The following is a 20,687-nucleotide window of genomic DNA, read 5'->3' as shown; positions in this document are numbered from 1 at the left end:
GGTTAGAAAGGAATCACAGGATAGGTTAGTCACACTAGAGGGTACTTCTAGTGTGACTACACTTTCAGAGGAAGGCGGTATGAAAGGCAATTGGTAATACTGTTTGACCCCCATCTGTTCTGGGCTCATGATATAGTATGAATCTCAAGGTAATTCACTAAATCGCTTTGGATTAAAGGGTCTGAGACTAATTTGTAAATACTAATCCGAGGTCTCAATAAATAATCCCTTTTCTCTGAATGAAGTCAGGTCCCAAAGATATCTTTCGATTTTGTCCATGCTGTCGTCCCTAGTGCATCTTTATTGTCAGGGTAGGATATGGATCCATAAACTCTCTACACATTGTCTGTTTGCTCTGCCTCCTTTGAGTCACACAGGTAAAACAGTTGACCCTGGCCTTGCCATGTTCATACATCTTTAAAATAAATCGCAGCCAGTAGCACTGAGATCCACCCCCTGTGCTTTATTTGCACGTGCAGGTGATGTGCCATGCTAGGCAAGGCTCAGCTGTTGACACAGGAGAGCTAAATATGGAAGAGCTCCACAGGCCAGACGTCAGCTTCAAAGCAGCAGGCGGATGCTGTCGTGGTTAGCCCACGGCCTGCCTGTAGGGATGACACAAGAAGTTGAGGGTTTCTCTTCTTCCTCTTGTACAGAAAGAAAACGCATCAAGACCACCACGGGGATGAAAAACGATACGATACAAGGATTACCACCATTACTTCCGGAATCCGGAGTCACGATTATTACATTTTTTTGTCCATTGCCACAAAACTTCCTGTCGGTCAACCATGGTGTATCTCGCTTGAGTGACCACAGGCTGTGTTTGACAGGATGGTTTGAAAGAAACATGCCAACGTTTGAAGGGTGAACATTGTTCTCTACAACCCTAATCTATTCCCACAAGGAATCTCAGTTCGAAGCCCACTCTGTCTGTGTTTGACAGGCTAAGAAGGAAATGGTGATTTAGTGGAAGGGGGGAGTAAGCCCTAATGGAAAGCACAATAGATTTTAACTACAGAGTAATCGGCTAATGTAACAACATTCAAATGAACAGTGAGGCCGCTTTGCATGAAACGGTCATACTGCGCAATGCAGTTCTTTGTTTATTTCCTCCTCCTCTTTTATTGCCTAGAGCAGATGTTTGATGCCTGAATTTGTTGTGAGGTGTAATTCTGCAGATCAGAGAAAACAGCACAGCTCTGACTTGTTTAAAGGGGCTTTAGGCGAAAGATGTAAGCCAATGCTTGATGGAGAATACTCCTGATGAGACCAAACCACTGAAAAGAAGATTTAGAGTGCAAGAAGAGTGTTTGGAAACAAAGGACAGGAGGGTGGTATACTGGTTTCCTGGTTAGGGCGCATGACTCCTCAGCCGAAAGGTTCTGGGGTGAGATACCCCACAGGCTACCTCTAGGCATCCTTGGGTAAGCTGACTAGTTTTATGATGATCGTTTCTTTTATGATTTATTTATGATGCTCATTCATGACATGTCTCTGATTTCCCTAAAAGTGGCAGCTTAATGGTGACAAAGTTTGAATCGTATGCTCATCTTAGCATGTATGATTATGCTGAATCTTTGTTGCACATAAGCAACATATTAGTACAAATTATTCACATGCAGCCAAGTGGGTCAGTTCATTGTTACGGCGGCAGGCAGGCAATGAGGGGATAGAGAGACAATGAAGCAGCCTGTCCAGAATAAAACACGGCCGACCTGGATATAGAGGAAGAAATACCTGGTAAACCTTCCTCCTCATCTTCTCCTCCTCCGCAGACTTTAAATCCTTTCATAAGCAGTGACTGAAAAATGGTATAACGGGCCGTTTGTGTGATATTTCAGGCATATAAAGTGCATCCACACGAGGGTCCTTGGATCTTGTGTTGTCGGTTCAACACAAGAGGCAATTGAGCGTTAAAGCCAAGTAAATCTGTCTGCTAGCACACCGTAGGGGGTACAAATAGGCACCATTCGTACACACCAATAGACAACTGGACATTAGATGGTCTATGGCCCTGGACTGGTTGGAAGAAAGTGCCAAAAAAGTAATAGCACCCAACTTCACACGGAAAGATCCATCCAGATAAATGTCTTATGCTCTCAGACAAGCCCAATTCCGCCATCTTTCTAGTCTCCACTTTATTGAAAAGTAAGGTATTTCTTCCAATCATCCGGTGGCAGGCACAGTGCTTTGATGCAGCAAAAAGCACACTCTATTTCAAATGACACTCCAAAAATATTCAACTGGTGGCATATTGACAAAGCTTTTGTCAATATGTCTAGTGAAAGCAGACGGTACACGACAGTTCGCTCTGATGCCTCTGAAAAGAAGGCCTAAAAAAATCAATGTCCTTGCCCTGATTATGCTCCTCAGTTTTGTGTTGCTTCTTCCCACAAAAGAAGTCCAGACCAAGAAGGTCAGAGGAATAAGTGCTACTCTTTTTCTACTGTTCTTACTTAGAGATACTATAAGAATCTTTCATTGGCGTTGCTTCACCGACTCTTGCAGTGCCCTGACACTTTCTGGTTAACCCTAACGAGAAAAGGGCCAGGCTTAACACAAGAGCAGTCAATAACCCTGGCTGTCGCTGGTCTGCCGACAAAGTGGCTGCCTTTGGGTCTGTGACCGATTTCTGATTTCCACTGGGTAGGTAAAACTTGAGCTCCAGATGGCCCAGCAGAGAAACAAAATGCAAGGTGTGAAACAAGTTGGCAGCAAATCATCTAGATTCAGCATGGTCGCTCAAATATTTAATTGACACAATATGACAATATGACAATGTGAAGTCTCAGCATTTATGGAAATGCTGCCTTTCTTTCAAGAGTGCTACTGGGAACAGCATTGATGCTAGCCTAAGGTTACCGCACAGTTCCACAGAAGAGACATGGTAGGCAGCTGGCTGAAACATGGCCTGAGAACATATCAGTCGTAAATCAGCCATAACTGAGGCCTGCTGACGCCTGATTAAATCTACTGTTCCCTTACTCCTCCCAATACGCACGTACACTCTAAGAATGGAGAAGGGTCTGCTGAAACCCCATATGCATAGTTATTGGTGTTGGAAGTTACCTTTATGGCATCAATATTATTCCAACCAATTGGTTTTACAATTAACAAAATTATTAAAAAGGCATTTTCATAAAGCTCTCATAAAGACCAGAATATATTTTGGAAACCTAAATCTGTTCCTCCCATACTGGTCAATCTTAAAGTTCTGCTGAGGGAAGCAGGATCTACTTTTCTTTATAATGTGGCCATTTATAACTCTTATAACATACACTCTGGGATAATGGAATATGGTTTACAAGAACATCCATCCAAGATATGTCATCATGCCATGAGCAATAAGCAAAGAGCTAAACTCCAAAGCCAATGCTAGTGGAAAGAAGATGGATGTCAGGTTATGGATGTTAGTTCCATCCATCTCCTGGAAAATACTATAGAGGAAACCGTTGGGAGAGTGCATTAACGACAGAGAGGTTAAAGACAGAGAGAGAAGTACTTCAGGAAGGACTTTGACTTCTAACCAGAAGCCAATTGGCTCCACCCACCACAGGCATCTGTGCCTGCTCCCATTGGCCACATCTGGAGGATCGCTCAACAAGAGGTCACCAGAACAGGTCAATGACGTAGCACAGCTGCTCCAACGGGACAGGAAGGGTGTGTGAGTGTGGGACTGTGACTGTGTGTGTGTGTGTGTGTGTGTGTGTGTGTGTGTGTGTGTGTGTGTGTGTGTGTGTGTGTGTGTGTGTGTGTGTGTGTGTGTGTGTGTGTGTGTGTGTGTGTGTGGACCAGTACCTATACACATCTAGACGGAGAACCTCCTAGCTTGGAATGAGGAAGTCTGTGAGAGGATTCAAAAGTCAACAATTACAATGTGTGAGATCTGCCAACTCAAGTAGAAGGCAAAACAAAACAAATATCCCAGTATGCACACACACACACACACACACACACACACACACACACACACACACACACACACACACACACACACACACACACACACACACACACACACACACACACACACACACACACACACACACACACAAAAGTACAGCTTTTCAAGAAAAGCACAAGTTAAAGAGTAAGAGAGTAATGTAGAACAGCCATTGGGAAATCCTGATAGTGCAGGCCCAATTACAAGAGCCCTAGACCAAAAGCATTCCTCTGCCGGCTCAGAAGCAAACTGCTGCTGGCCATAATTATGGAGTCCCATATAAACTCAAGCTAAATTTAACTATGACCAACGTCCACTCCAACCAAGTATACAATACAGAAGACACCCGCACAGTTCACCCTTTGCTGGCCTTTCCCTTAATCGATGGTGCGCCACTTTCCATGAAATTGTCTGGCCTCCGCTCCGAATCACAAGAGTCATATAATTAAGCTACTGAGACAAACACAGAAAAAAATCAATACCTCTGACAAACAAGCCTGGATATGAAAGCTAGATTTTAACTCTGTTGAAGGAGAGCATTAAACAGGACTCACAGTGCATCACGTTCAGCCTCGTTTTAAAGAGTCTCCATCACAGACACAGGAGGTTGCTTCTGGCAATGTTAAATGGAGGACACTATGTGAGGTGAGAGAGTGCACTGTTACACGGTCTTCTCAGTCACACACAAACGCACACACGCACACACACACACAGAACAAAGTCGCACGCCGCCATCAAGACACATTTAAATCAGGCAAAGCCCTGTGGCCACCGACAGCCACTTGACTTACGGGACTCTCGGGAGGCTGCAGGTTAAGACGCTGAAGGGATACATGTCAGGAGTGTAAAACGGGAAGAGAGGGAGAGAGGGATACTGAGAAAGGTAAAGAGTGCTAAGAAATGCATCATGGCTGCAAGAAGCTTGCAGATCGGATGTTGGAAAGAATAGAGTAGGTGTGAAGCGGTTGTAGTTAATGGAATTCACTGAGCCCCATATAGTTTGGAGGTACACTGTCAGTTGGACAGTTTACCCCCCCCCCCCCCCTCTCCCCCTTCCATCAAACAAATGGGGATGAAAACAAAGAGACAGCAAGGTTTGTTAGGGGGGAAATAGTTTGAGTATTTATGCTGCTGTACTTGCACCAGTCACTCTGGTTTAAAAATGAACATGTTTATTAAGTGTTAATATGCCCAAGGGAGTGAGTGACACGAGCCAGTATAGAAATAGAAGGGAATGAGAGAGACGTGTTGACGAAGGGAAAAAGAGTGCGATGAGGGGGGTTGGGTCCTAACAAAGTCAATTCGGAGAGATGTGGCCTGAATTGAATTGCTGAGAATAAGCAGGAAGTTGATATTCCCCACAGGATGGGAAACAAAGAACAATTTGGTAGCGGCTTTTAGTGCTGTGGGAATTTGAGTCAACAGAAGGCATTACTGCCACACACAGGTATGTGAAAATGAATGGTTTAAAACAAAAGCATAAGGGTACATCCAAAAGTAAACACACACACACACACACACACACACACACACACACACACACACACACACACACACACACACACACACACACACACACACACACACACACACACACACAGGAAAGGCACAGTGTCTGCACTTCAAGTAATGTAGCTCCTTGGCAGATGTTTTTCCTCTTCAAAAAACTATTTGTTTCCATGACAACACCACACACAGACGACACCCTCTGGATAAGGTGCACTTGCATCGGTGATGTGCAGACACCGGAGAGATTGATGAGATTGACTAAGAAAATGTGAATAATAAACACAATGGGATCTCCAGCATGTTGACCTTACAATGAGAGCATATGTCACACACACATATACACACGCACACACACACACACACACACACACACACACACACACACACACACACACACACACACACACACACACACACACACACACACACACACACACACACACACACACACACACACAACCATCTAAAAATCCTTATCATGGTAATTAGTTGGTCTGTAGTTGTCTACTTGGACATTCCAGGGAGGATAATAACTTTGCAGCATAGGCCCGCACACGCAAGTATACATTTTAAGTCCTGGTTTGCCATTCAACGGTAAATACACTTGGTACAGAGTCAGTGAACAGAGTCCAATATAGAACTTCAGGTCAAGAAATGTGTGGCTGCATTCAGAAAGTGATGGTTTTCCCATCCCGTTATAATCCCCGTTTCTCGGTCCAGTTTTGCAGTACAAACACAGGTCTGTCGTTTTGTACACAAGGCTTGTTTGAGGCTCACACACAAGGACGTAGAGAAGAGAGACACCACGGTCCCCTAAATTCTGCTGTGTTGCTATTTGACACCAGGGTTTCAAGCAGTGTCTTTGTACCGACACACTTCGCCGAGATGGGGCTACAGAATACAACAACGAAGACGTACCTTACCAGAATCCTGACTGAAACTCGTCGCTTATTTCCTTGATGTTTCAATCCTTGAATCTTGCTGAAATAGGAAAAGGTTTTTTTCTTAGTGTCGCCCGGCGTTTGCTCTCCTTCTCGAATGATTTTTTTCTTTTCAGGGTAGAAGTCGAAGCTTCACCGAGAAGAGCGAAAATGGGCGGGTCTCTCAAGGCAGCCCTTCCAATCAGCTGTCAGCGCTGGAACAAGTGGCTGGAAAGGCCAATGGGTGTTCATTGATTTGCTAAGCAACCATGGATTCTCCCCGTGTAAAATACTACTGTAAAAGTGGAGGTGGCTTCACTTCACCTCGCAGATGAGTTGTGCCCATTGGTGAAAAAGGGAACCCCAAGCCTTTGTTCGATCTCGGTGGCTGTAGAGTGACAGGTCTCTCACCGTACAAGATTGCTTTCAGCGACGTTTGATTTAATTAAAATGGGGAATTCCAAAAAATAATAAAGATACCAAAAACGAAGAATGCTTGTGTGTGTGTGTGTGTGTGTGTGTGTGTGTGTGTGTGTGTGTGTGTGTGTGTGTGTGTGTGTGTGTGTGCGTGCGCGCGCGTGCGTGCGTGCGTGCGTGTGTGTGTGTGTGTACACGTGCGTGTGTGTGTTTGATCTGCCCATGTGTCTGTAGACTTAGTATTTAATTCAATTCGCGGGTTCCAACGATAAGAAGATCACACTTATAGGAGATCGATGATTAATGAATCAATGCCTCTACAATTTCCAGCAACTTACAGAGACTTTCTCTGTAGGGATTTTCATTTCAAATGTCAGTCGAACGTACCCAAACGAAGATAACGATGCTTTGGTGTTGAATTATCTTGGATAATGCACGGACAATTTTCTTTAAAAAAAATCCCTTAGGGGGAATATGCATGATCTTTTTAGGGTGATCTAAAAAAGCATGGGTGCCAACCGACCTCCTACGCCTTCTCATGGCGGACACACTGTTTCTCACACCTGCATGTTTGTGCAAAAACGGGGATGCAGAGTTGGCGTTTCCATCGCTTTCCATTGACATTGCTGTCTCCTATTGGTGATAATTTGAAATCACAATGTTTGTGCAGTACAGCAGCTGTTGACAAAAAGCACACAATTCAAACTCAAAACGGGAAAAACTATCCATCTTGTTCACCCCCATATTTCTGAACAGGAATCAAGGAAATTAGGCAGTAACGAGGGGGCTTTCCGTTTGTAATAGCCTACATTCGAAAAACTTGTGTTGTTTAAATATACATTTTCTCATATGCATGCAAACGGCAATATCATATTAGGCTATATTATGATATATATTATATTATATTATAAATTCTGTTTAATGATGATTTATAGCCGATTGTACTTTGTAGATTGTTTAACTCTGTGTAATATTCCTATAATACCGATGCCGGTATAGGTTAGGTTTGCACTTTTACATTTTGTACGATTTATGTATTATGTACGTATCTATACACACATATAAAATATATATATATATTGTGTGTGTGTGTGTGTGTGTGTGTGTGTGTGTGTGTGTGTGTGTGTGTGTGTGTGTGTGTGTGTGTGTGTGTGTGTGTGTGTGTGTGTGTGTGTGCGCGCGTGGGGGAACTTTTTCTACGATGGCACCTGTGGTCTCGACTTGTGACGTCAGCCGGAAGAGGAGGAGCCTAAGTGTTTTCGCTCCACAGTGTAAAAGCGACTCTGATCCCAGGCAGATCAATACGCAGGTAAAGCTTCATTCCGGCATTATTCACTTGATTTCCGTCGTATATACAAAACAACCATGTTGCCCTGGTGCATAAATCCCACCGAGCTTCAACTCGCTGTGTCGTCAGCGACGTAAATGTTACGAAAGTGATAGTGAATAGTGAGTGTGTAGCCCTGCTCTGTTAGCCACCACCTAGCGGCTAGGGGGTTAGCACTGTCAGCTTCAACACGCTGCCAGGTCTAGCTCTTGTGGGAAAGCTTTGCTCTTTTATAATAACACACGTTAAGAGAGGAACTTTTCATTGTGACATCTGGGCCAATACCAGTGTTAGTCGTATGCGAGAATGAAGCATGGAGTGAGCCATGACATCCTCCCCATCAACAGATGATGTGCTGTTAGCTGTTAGCTGTGGGCACAACTCAACACATGAGAGTAGAGACACAATATACATTACAAAGTTCCTGTTATCGTCACAGTGGATCCCCAAGGATGCGCACAGTGGACGTGATCCCACTCGGGATGGTTGTGTTGGCTGATGTTCAAACTTCCCTGAACATTGGTCATCATCCTGAACTCTGCCAAGGTTAACTCGTCCTCAACTTCCGCACCGTGCAGGGAGTTTGTCAGTGTTGGTGGATTCACTTGACTAGTTTCGGTTTTGGGAAACTTGTTCACAGTCTGTGGTCATCTTCCGAGGCGTTAAGCGTCCGTTGTGTTGTCATGCGCAGGAAACTGACGTTCAATGTGTGATACTCGTATCTAGTGATATTGGTGTTATCCTGCAGGCCTCAGACAGAAAGAGCAGCACATCATTTGCTTTAAAAGAAAATAAAGTGTTAGGGTTTTGTGTACAATGAAGGCGCAGGACAGGTTTGTAACGTGATCGCTAAACACGAGTCCCATGTGTCGTACATTCTTTACTTGTTGCATGGACACGTTGGTGTCATTTTTATGTTTGTATATTTTTGACTATGAGAACAATTCTAATAACCCAACTCAATTAAAAAAAAGTATTTGACTGTGTGTCAAAGCACTGAAGACCAAATAAATGTCGCTGTGTAAGACTGTATATGTAATACTGCTGTGTAATTTGAATGCTATTGTACTGCTTTTGGTACTTGTTTTCCCAGCACACCATAACACGGTGTCCTGTATGTATTTCTTTGTGTCTATTTTGAACTCTAGCGTATTAACATTGGATTACTAATGGAGGCGGCTGGTGTGTGTGAACTTGATGTGGCGTCCAGAAGAATAGTCGGAGGCAATGATTCACCGCCTGAGCTGGACAGCCCCTGCCAGGTAAGCTTCAGTCTCGTTAGCTTGGCTAGAATTACTGTGTACAACATTGTACGATTTTAAGGTAGCGGTTACTGTACGTGATAACAACAGATGGTGGTAACTGCAATGCTCAATTACAGATTGCCAATTTCAATAATCCCCTTGAATTTGATGCGGCGGCTACTAGCAATTGTGAATTCTCAGTTGTGTAAACTCTGCGGTCGTGGAAATTGAGTAAACTAAATTTGAATAGCTTCCGCTACTACGCCTACAGTGGAGGAAGGGATTACACAGCACTGTTCTAATGTGTCTTGCCATGCCGATCAGAGAAGCCCTGCCTCTCTGCTGCTGAAGAAGGAAGTACAAACTGTGAATGTTTGTAACACTCTGCCATAGATATGAAATGGTATTCACTAAGAATGTGGTACAATGAAACAACAAGCATTTTAATACTAACACAGCACTTTAATGAACAGACACACAAGTTTGAAACAAGCAGGTCCATTCCTGTTTCCCACTTGACGTGACCTGGGGTATTTCATACTGTGTGTGTGTGTGTGTGTGTTTGTGCGTGTGTGTGTGTTTCAGGAGGATGCTGGTGAGTTCAGCCTGGGGGTCTGCTGCTCCAAGGAGCTGAGGGGGGAGACCCCGGGAAGAGAGGACAGTCCGAGCGACCTGGGGGAGCCCGAGCTGGACCCAGGAGGAGATGCCAAGACCAGGGACGAGAAGGGCTTTGGTAGGCTGGCTGGACTGTTATCAGTTGTTGTGATGCAAGTCAACATTCAACTTATTCTTTTGTCTGGAGATGGGTTAATGTGTACTTTGGTCAAAATTCCAGTCAACTAGCTGTTATTCACTTTTTTTTTTTAAATGTTGTCATTCTTAGTGGTACTGACATAGTTGTTTTCTACATATTTTTCCCCAGGTAAAGAAGCCATCCTGCTGATGCAGGCCCTGAACTCACTGGCCACGCCAGAGGAGAAACTAGCCGCCTTATGCAAGAAGTACGCTGACCTGGTAAGATCTGGGATGAGGGCTCGAACCACCAGGTAGTTAATGAACCATCTGGAATCTTTCAATGATACTAGGGCTGTACCCTTTAAGTGGACTAGTTGAATCCTCCTAGAGAGCCCCGGGTAATCCAGGTTTTTTATTTTATTTTACGTGCATTATAAGAACCGCAAAAATATATATAATTTATTACAGTGCAGTAAGAAACCATTTCATTCCATATTAATCCAGCGTAAGAGAAAATAATTATTACTAGTAGGGATGCATCAATCAGATATTTTTAGGCCCATAGCAACCACAGATTTTTTCTAACATCTTTTGAGGTCAATATGTAGGCCAGAATTGTCCAGCTTTCCTTTAAAACTGGGGCAGCCAGGTTCATAAAACCAGGGCTGCCACACAGGCATTATATACAACCTAGGACAATATTATGCAAGTTAATCAAGTTCATTTAATAATATTTCAAGCTTTGTATATAATTTCCATTGGCATTCTAGGAACAAAATATTGCATAAGTAGAACACAATGCATCTATTTACGGTTTTCATTCACTGATAATTGAAAGAAAGTCTTTTTTTTTTTTTGGGAGTCCCAGAAGGAATTTGGTGAACATTTTTTGTACCGTTGTTGCGTAGGAGGGTTATAATGAGGGAGGTTGTTCATGAAATGCGCCACACCCTGGCGTAATACGATAAGAGTCAGTTAAAATTAACCCATTAAACTCGCCATTTGTGTCCCGTTGTTCTGGCAGAGTGGAATGATCACAAACTGGTCAGCGGAGACTGACAAAAAGAGACTTTTCTTGAGATGACTCTAATGAACATGTTATTTCACTAACAGTGATAAAATCGCATCGATTACAATGTTTAATATCATATACGACATTACCATACACAAATATATATATATATATATATATATATATATATATATATAATTTATACAACGGGGGACCTAAATCCAGCGATCTGATTGGTTCCCAACTGTTGTATAATGAGCGTATAAATAACTGCTATGACGCCCGATCATTTTGTGAAAGTTTGCATCTCACTCCGCGCCTGGAAGTAGAAACAGTTACAAAGTAAAACATATGTTGGATGATGGAGAGAGGGTGTACATGTTGTTACTCCGGGAGTGAGCAAGGCGATGGAGAGACTAACGAAAGCTTAGGCACACGGCGAATGAACTGCTCCATAGGATAAATTGCCGGCGAACCGCTCTATCGGAGCCTTCTCTCGGAGGGACGCTAAAGTGTGTTGCATAGCGACCGTCGATGCATAGCGGCAGCCAGTAGGGACTACTTTTTGGTAGTCTTTAATAAAAACGGCTATTTTGACTTTCTTGGTTTCTTTTTAAATGTAGTGTGTCTTTGACTTTCGTTTCGCCATAACAGTAACCGTTGTATAAAAGCAATAGATCACTTCAGTCAGTGGCATGTGCTCATTATACCACTGTGAAGGGGGTCGCCGGCCCTCCGCTGCGCGTCGGGGCCGGACAACGCCCCTTAACAGTGGTATAATGAGCACATACCACAGCCTGGCGTGATCTATTGCTTAAATATATATACACAATTTCACTACCTGTTTAAGAAGGGAACAATATGGGAATGTATGCGGTGGGTCTAGCGATGTTAAATCTTAAAGGTTGAAGCAATGGCGTTGAAACAGGGTAAAAAGAGAGGTGAGCCCGGCCCGGTTTCAGCATTCAACATGCTAGACCCAGAGGGAGATAGCCTTTTGCCTCCAGCTTTGGATTTATTACATGAATATTGGTTTAACATCCACGCTGGCTCCATCGTATCCCGATCGGTCCTCACCTGATATAGTGCCTGATTTAGCCTTTGGATTTATCACACCTGTTACTTTCTTCTATAATCTGGTTACCACTAAACATGCAAAACTGGAAAACAGATCAGTGTTTTGTTTGCCACGAATCGTTTGAATAATCGGTTGCTAGGGCAAATGAGTTTTGACTTGAGAAGTCGGGTCCAGCCCTAATTCACACTACTTATATTGAGTCAAAATGGTGCCGGACCCTTGACCTGACATTTTCCATCACTGTCTGAGAGAATATGCTGCTCTTTAAAAAAATAAAATAATAATTGCAACAAATAACACCTAATTGAGATGTGTATTCTGACTGGATTGTTATGTTAGATCTATTTGACATGTAGCATTTGACCGCTGTTCAGAACCAGCCCGGTTTGGCAAAAAGCTCTACATTTTCCTCCATATTTGTCAGACTAGTGGTAAGAGTGGTATATTATTGGTATCTTGCGCGTGCGTTGTGACATGCTTCCTCTGCCCCTCTCCAGCTGGAGGAGAGCCGCTGCATCCAGAAGCAGGTGAAGGTGCTGCAGAAGAAGCAGTCCCAGATAGTGAAGGAGAAGCTGCACCTGCAGGGCGAACACAGCAAGGCCATCCTGGCGCGCAGCAAGCTGGAGAGCCTGTGTCGGGAGCTGCAGAGGCACAACAAGACACTGAAGGTATGCTTCTGGCCGCCCTGCCCAGACACTGCCTCCTGCTCCGCTTGATATATTTACAAAATATTACACTACACACATTAAGACTACACGCACCTTTATCCGCAGGGCCTTGTGCGAGACAGAGCATAAATATTGGAGCTACAGTGGAGATGGGGCATTTTCCATAGGTTTCCTGATCTCACTACATTTAGTGAGTCATGATGTTGCAGATGATGTTGCAATTAGATGCTGCAAACAGAAAACACCCCCGAACACACAGTTAGGGGGTGTCATTTTGTGAATACAGATACTGAGCTCCATTATTTAAACTAGAAATAAAATAATTTCCCAGCCTATATAGTATGTTGACCTGGATTTCCTTAATATGAAACACTTAAAGGACAATCCATCCAATTGGTCCTGGTTTGAGTATTTCAAATCGCCCCTGCCTGCTTCACAATGGCTGGCTATGGGCATTCATGAACTTGTCCTTAAAACACCCCTAAACGTTCGTTTACAGAATACAGTTTCTGTCGTGTTTTATTTGGCATTTTGTAAATCTGCATTTTGTAAATGAAACGGAAACCGCCAGCCATTCACGGCTGGCAGGGAAAGCCCACCCATCTCGGTGAGTTAATTAACCCCCACGACCTCCCCCCGCAGGAGGAGAACGGCCAGCGCTCCCGGGAGTACGACGAGCAGCGCAAGGAGGCCATGCAGCACTTCCAGCTGACCCTGAACGACATCGAGATGCAGATGGAGCAGCACAGCTCCCACAACGGCAAGCTGCGGCAGGAGAACATGGAGCTGGCCGACAAGCTGAAGAAGCTCATCGAGCAGTACGAGCTCCGCGAGGAGGTGTGTCTCTCGGTCTGCTATGGGTCGGACCGCCGGGGCTGGGTTCTAGCGGGATTTCTAAGAAGACGAAACGTCTGGGCAGATTTCATTCATTGGTCCAAACGGTTTGAGTACTCTTTAACTTCAAGCTATGCCTTGTTGACCTTTTAAATTGTGGATACCGGGGTTGGCTGGTGTGATTTGGAAGTGGGAGGATATTTAAGCAGGGAACAAAAAAAAAAAAACGATAGTGTGTTGTATTGTCTCACAAAGAACTGCAGATGGATGTCATAGGATGTCATTGATGTCATCGTTTTTTTCCTGTGTAGAAAAAAATCTCTATCTTAGATATTATTCCACATCTTTTGAAAAGGTAACGAGGTCGCAAAGCCCAAATCCCCCTAAACACTGTTTGTACTCGATCTGTGTCGGCTGTACTCATGTTGCTCATGTCCCCCTCGCAGCACATTGATAAAGTGTTCAAGCACAAGGAGGTCCAGCAGCAGCTGATGGACGCCAAGCTGCAGAGAATCACAGAGATGATGAGGGAAGTGGAGGAGAAACAGCAGAGGGAGAGAGACTTTGTAAGTCCAAAGCTGTAAATGTGTGTCTTTTTCTGTGTCTGTGATATTTCCATGTCGCTGTCATGGAGATTACAACTGAGGTTATGGATTTACTGAATATATTTGTAATTGTATATAATTTGACATGTATGCTAGTGATTGCTTATATGTTACAGATGTTTTTAATACAGAATGAGTCGATATACTCAAGGTATTTTATGTTTTTTATAATCTATAAAATTGTCGTGCAGCAATTTGTCTAACGATGTATTGCTGAAAACGGCAACGTATGTTTCAACTATGTAGGTAAAAATACATTTTACATTATACAGTTCTAGTTAGCCTAGCTAAGTTCTGTCAACATGTATGTAACTGAGCATCCTGTTATGCCACCAGCTGCTGAAGGATGCCACCGAATCCAGACACAAGTGTGAGCTGATGAGGGAGCAGGAGACCCAGCTCAAGCAGCAGGTAAGCTGCCACACCCAACCACTGACCAGACTGGGCAAAGATAAACAGTTCAAAAGTAATGCATTTTTCATAGGCGATCACAGATGCGGTGACGTATTACATGGCAAAAAGATATGGGCCCTGTTTGTACAGTAGAAACATTTATTTAGATGCTGCAAACGGTGGTCCAATCGGTTTAAATCTATTAATTAAATATAATCTTGATAAAAATTGTGGGCCTAATCACACAGCCCTAGTTCAGTATGAAAGGATATTCATCTTGGTCATTGCTCATAAAGTCTCTCTGGTATTTGTTAATGACCTCTGCGTGAATGATTCCCAGCTTTCTTTGTACATGGACAAGTTTGAAGAGTTCCAGAGCACGCTGGCCAAAAGCAATGAGGTGTTCACAACGTTCAGACAAGAGATGGAGAAGGTAAGAGACGAGTCACCCCTGTATTTGTGTTGGCAACATGCTCAAATTGGATCATCAACCAGTGCTTTGTCTGAATTGACTCGCGGCCAAAAATACAAATGCTTTGGATTGCCTAATTTATTAGGCTCACCATAGAAAAACTCAAATTTGATTTCACATCAATGTTATGCTGTTCTGTTCCTCCTCAGATGACCAAGAAGATCAAGAAACTGGAAAAGGAGACCACCCAATGGAGGAACAAATGGGAGAGCAACAACCACGCCCTGCTGCACATGGCCGAGGAGGTGAGCGCGAAGCCTAAAGGTGTAGGCAGGGTAACAAGCATTAACTGTAGGCTAACAACTAAAGTTATACTGTAGAGCAGGGGTGCCCAACCAGTCGATCGCGGTCTACCAGTAGATCGCCGACAGATCCCAAGTCGATCGCGAGGGGTGAAGAAAAAAAAAAAAAAAAGTTTTTTTTTTTTTTTTAATAAAATTAAATTTGCGCGGGACATATACGCGCGGTAGCGCATATGCTGTTAACAATTCAATTCATGTGCTGTTAACAAATCCGTCAACAATTGTTTTCTACCCCCCCCCCCCCCCCGCTTGAAGGTAGGTTTGCTGGTAGATCTCGGGAGGTTGGCTACTTGAAAAGTAGATCTTGGGTCAAAAAAGGTTGGGCACCCCTGCTGTAGAGTAACACGCCTTGAGCCTAAACTGTAGGGTAACCAGCCCTTAAGGTTTGTTTGGCTTCTAGATGCGTCGTCGTCCGCAGCAAGCAGCCTTATGGTGTATGCTGCGAGTTGGCGACGTGTATATATAACATCTGTACAAATAGCATCGGTTACTTGAGATGCCTGTACATTAGATTAGATTTATTTCTAACAGAGTTAACAAGAAAACTATGTTTAGAGCATCACCACCACCACTGGCATGCACTATAAATATAGATCTCCCATATGCTATGATGTATAAATATATTAATATTAAATAATAATAACAATAACCCAACAATGCAATAGGGCTAGTGCAGTTGAAATGTCAACAGTCCAGTTATAGCTACAATGTGTGAGAGGAATGAGAATGCAGCAATGCAAGTCCAGTCCATAGTTATTGTGATGTGTGAGTGTATCGGATGAGTGGTAAGGATGGGGGAGGGGGGGGGGGGGGGCTGCAGTCCTATAATAGATGGAAAATAGTGTACAGTGCAGCAATGCAGTCCAGTTCACAGTTATTGAGTGGGAGTTATAGTGGGAGTTATGTGACCGAGGGGTCGGGTGCGGGGTGCGGGGGGCAGGTTGTTCGTTCAGCAGTCTGACAGCCTGTTGTTGGAGTCTATTGGTCAGTCTGTTGGTCCTGGAGCGGATGGAACGGTATCTTCGTCCAGAGGGCAGTTGCTGGAAGAGTGTGCGCTGGGTGGAACTGGTCCTGTAGGATGTTGTTCACCCGGCGTAGGCAGCGGGAGGTGAAGACTGTGGAGATCTCTGGGAGGCTCATCCCAATGATCCTCCCCGCAGCCTTGACCACTCTGTGGAGGGCCTCCTTTTCTAGCGCTAATTAGCGCTGAAAGCTATGGCCTCCCATCTCTAGTTTTAACACATTTCACATTTAGGGCATTCAGCAGACACTTTTATCCGATGCGACTTACAATAAGAACATTTGACTGAAAAAAGAGGAACAATGTATCGCTGGTGGTACAGTAAAGATATTCCTAGAAGCAAGGGCTAAGCGTTTACAGTTGCTTGGTTAACACATTCCCCGTACGCAACAAGATAGCCAGGCTAAGGTGCTACGCAGCTCCGGCCTCAGTGGAACTCGAGCCCACAATGTCAAACCTCAGCGTCTTTGTTCTCCCGGTCCTCTCCGATAGAAAACCCTGCGTGACGGCCACTTCAAGGCCCTGCAGGGGAAGCTGGAGCTCCTGGAGAGGCTGTGCCGCGCGCTGCAGAAGGAGAGGAACGACCTCAACACCCGCATCGGCGTCCTGCAGGAGGAGCAGGGCGGCGAGGACGTCTCCACGCTGCCCGAGCCCATCCCCGTGGAGGTCATCCCCGTGGAGGCCACCCCCGTTGAGGCAATCCCCGTGGAGGCAATCCCCGTGGAAGCAATCCCCGTGGAGGCCAGCCCCACCGAGCCCTCTGCCGGGGGGGACGAGGACGCTGCGGCCGAGGACACGCTGGAGAGCCGGGCACCTGGCCTCGGGGAAGGGGAAGGGGAGGAGGAAGCTCCCTGCCCAACGTCCGGGCCTCTTGGACTGGAGGAACAGCAGCAGGGACCCCCAGCGGATGGATCGGCCACAGCGGATGGAACGGATACTACTGCCGCGGGCGTCCACACTGCGGCAACACAGCAAGCACAGGACTGAGGGGCTGGTCTGTGTGTGAAGGAGGGGGGGGCGGGGGGAGCAGTGTAATACCATGGGTCCCTTTCAAATCTGCTACCTAGCTGGTTAAACACCAGATCTTCAGTTGAGTTATTCACTCGTTTGGTTAGGTTTGTCCCTAGAACTTGCATTCTCCATGTTCCCTCGGAGGGAACCTTTGGTTTTTTTTTCAGATTTTTTTTTTTTTTGTAGCATTTTAAGAGTAAAGCAATTGCATCAGTTATTCTTTTCCATTTCTTTGTCCCCCGGCTTTCCGTTGGTTTAAGATAATTAGCTTTGTAGCAAGCACTTGGTACCTCCTGATTTCTATTATTTTTTCACTCTACCGTATTTTCCTAGGACTCTGTGGCAGCCGGAGGGAAGCTGCACTTAGATTCTTACGCTAATCAGCATTGTATTTTTTTCATATTTTCTTAGGGTCTTTTGGACAACTATAGTCATGATTATAATTTGGTTGTTTTGTTTGAGGGGGATTTCCATTACAAGTGTAGCCAGTCTTTTTCTAATATGTATAATCCTGAGGGAAATTGCGCCATGTAGCATTTACAGAATTTCCCCCTGGTTCATGGTAGAGCCGGGTTTATTTTCATCAAAAATCACCACAGGCTACCGCTTCCCCCCCACCACTCAGACTATTTTTCCAATACTTCAGTCTTTGTGTGTGTGTATGTTTGTGTGTCTGCCATCAGGGCAAATTACACTCTGAGTTTCCATCATTGTGTGAATGCAATTCCAATCAGCCTTGGTAAAACACGGTAATATAAAATGTCAAGGGCTAAAGTTTAACATTCCCCATGGTGTCCCCCACTGCAGACACTTGATCTAGGCTTTCTGGACCTGGGTGCTGCTTGTGGTTCTGAACCCGTTTTTAGTGTTGTCTGTTCAGGATGGCTCCCAACGTGTGAATCCCTCGAACTCGATGCAGAGTTAGCATCTTAAAAAAAAAATTAAGAAAAAAAAAAGAGTTTTAAGGCAATATCGCAAGCTAACTCCAGTGGAGGACATGGTGTATCTCATGTGAGGCTGGGTCCTTGGGCGTCTCGTCTTTAGTCCCCGTCAGGCCTCATGCAGCTCCAACGTCGGTCGGGATTGTTAACGGAAGGCCGAACCCCCAATGACATGGCGGCCTCGTTCTGAAAGCTGATGGCGGGCTTTCGGTTCTCCTTCTATTGTTTGCTCGGTCGCTGAAGCGCCATGTGTTGTCCTCTTGTTTGGGAGTCATTTTTCAAGCCCCATTCCCCGCCCCAGAGTGAGAGATTAACCGTCTGTGCCTTTCTGCCAGTTATTGTAAACCTGTTGTGTTAACCTTTCTCTCATGCTCAACTGCGTCATTTGTTCATTCCTGCCGGACTGAACAGTATATGTAGGTACTGGGCAAAGGGAGAAGGAAAAGAATGTATGTCGGACATCTACGGAAAGTATTAGAATAAATATAATCTGGTTCAAAACATATTTTATATCTGACGAGGCAGCTTTGTCACCATTGATATTTATACTGAGGGAAAGCAGAGTGTGGATCTTTCTTTACTTCAAATTAGTATCAAAATCAAAGTTTTTATAGGATTTATTATAGGCCGGAGTGGTTGATTGTTTTTCGTAGAGAAACTATTATTATGGGGAACCTTTTTGACAGATATTTGGTGAATGTAAGACCATGCAGTTCGAATCAGGGTTCGATTTCAGTGAATGTCTGGTTATGTCCGAGACACTGGTCAGTTATAAAGGGACATCACCAGTTTCCAAATAACCGGTCCTGTATGGAAGTCTGGATGCTAAAGATTGAGATGCCTAGTTTTAAACATAATGGGCCCACCACATATTTTACTGGCCTCTCCTCTGGTAGAGCATGCATTCCCCGAAGAACGCAACCCCTTTCATGAGGTTTCAATCCAATCAATGCTTCTGCAACATAAAGCTATGCACCTGAGAAGAGCCAGTCTCCCAAACACTCAACATAGCTCAACTGTTAGCCAGAATGCCTACATCCAATTACTGTTTCAGACATTCCAAAACGGCTCCCCAGTTTGCACTTAGTAAGACCAACCCACAATGTTTGATTAAAGTTTTATTCAAGCACAGTATTTTTATCATGTTCATGATCCTGAGTGATCACCCATTAGGACTTTTCATGTATCATGTCTGCAGATGAATGCTCCCAGGGCTACATGTTGAGTGTGCTTATACACTTCAGGAATATAGGAGGTGACGCTGATTAAACGGGTTAAGATTGTTGCAGTTTCCCCAACCACTAGTTCACTTGTTTTATTTGAATTGATTTATCACCGGTAGTTACCTTCCTTCTAAAATCAACCTGTTTGTACTACCTGTGAAATAGGAATGGCTACTACCGTTTTTGTATTGCAGTGCGTCCCCCAGCTCATTTGCTTCATTACTTCTCAAACTGCAGCAGTTTATCCCTGTAGGATGTAAGCTACATACCTGGTTAGTTGTTTGAACCAACTCATCTCTGGAGATACTTTTTGATTTGGAAGTGTAGTCGTTCATCGTTGGTTATTTAAATGAACACGTTCAACAGGTCTGATGTCTGAATTGGTAACGATCAGACTTAAAGGATTGGATGTCGTAACTCCCAACGTGCAATCATGAAAAATGTTGTCTTCGTTTGACCTCTGGTCTTTAAAAACATTCCCTGCAAAGTTAATTAGTTCCACCTCTTCTGTTGGTTAAGAAATTGAGTTGATGGGCAAGTTTTTCTTTTGGCATTTACCTAGGAGGGCCATTCTTTTATTTTGGAAGTAGGATAAGACGTTTGAACGTTAAATGTATCCTGGTACAAAAAAATGGGGATTGTCTTTTTGAAAAAGGGGTTTATTTTGGCATCCATCTTCCTTTGTCCCAGATTGACTCTCAGGTAAAGTCGGAATCTACCTCTGCAGGCGAGATGCAACTGTGAACAAGGAGGCTCAACTCACCATGGCTTCAGAAAGCTTTATTTTATTTAATTAAAAAAAAGAAAACGGAAAATTGTCAAACCCCTCCCACCCCACTTTCACTACTCACATGGAGATTGTACAATGTTCTTATAGTCTTGTCTTGCTTTTCAATAAACATTTTGTAGAATTTGCAATCGTGGATTTATTTTCATCTTGTAACATTTAAGGGGCTTTGTAGAAACAGACAAGTGCTGCATTTATGCATCGGCATCCCTTAAATTTCTCTATGAACAAATTGATTGCCA

General features: G+C 44.1%; 1 protein-coding gene across 1 annotated transcript; it reads left to right on the top strand.

Moving 5' to 3' along the window:
• The first annotated feature begins 7,961 nt into the window (after window positions 1–7,961).
• Window positions 7,962–20,672, top strand: txlng (taxilin gamma). Its single transcript, XM_056607472.1, has 11 exons — window positions 7,962–8,101; window positions 9,268–9,381; window positions 9,949–10,096; window positions 10,286–10,377; window positions 12,686–12,856; window positions 13,499–13,693; window positions 14,137–14,256; window positions 14,632–14,706; window positions 15,029–15,121; window positions 15,310–15,405; window positions 16,976–20,672. Exons 1-11 carry the CDS (start codon window positions 7,994–7,996, stop codon window positions 17,468–17,470), a joined length of 1,707 nt encoding a protein of 568 aa, XP_056463447.1. The 5' UTR covers window positions 7,962–7,993; the 3' UTR covers window positions 17,471–20,672.
• The last annotated feature ends 15 nt before the right edge of the window (window positions 20,673–20,687 follow it).

The sequence above is a fragment of the Gadus chalcogrammus genome, chromosome 14 (assembly GCF_026213295.1).
Source record: "Gadus chalcogrammus isolate NIFS_2021 chromosome 14, NIFS_Gcha_1.0, whole genome shotgun sequence".
NCBI classification, from domain to species: domain Eukaryota; kingdom Metazoa; phylum Chordata; class Actinopteri; order Gadiformes; family Gadidae; genus Gadus; species Gadus chalcogrammus.
This window is presented reverse-complemented; position numbering and strand designations above follow the sequence as displayed.

Bases quoted from the DNA above. Each gene is read 5' to 3' on its own strand.
- txlng (XM_056607472.1), top strand. From the start codon at position 7,994: ATGGCACCTGTGGTCTCGACTTGTGACGTCAGCCGGAAGAGGAGGAGC. The intron at 10,378-12,685 runs GTAAGATCTGGG...GCCCCTCTCCAG, and splicing joins GCAAGAAGTACGCTGACCTG to CTGGAGGAGAGCCGCTGCAT. The intron at 14,707-15,028 runs GTAAGCTGCCAC...AATGATTCCCAG, and splicing joins AGACCCAGCTCAAGCAGCAG to CTTTCTTTGTACATGGACAA.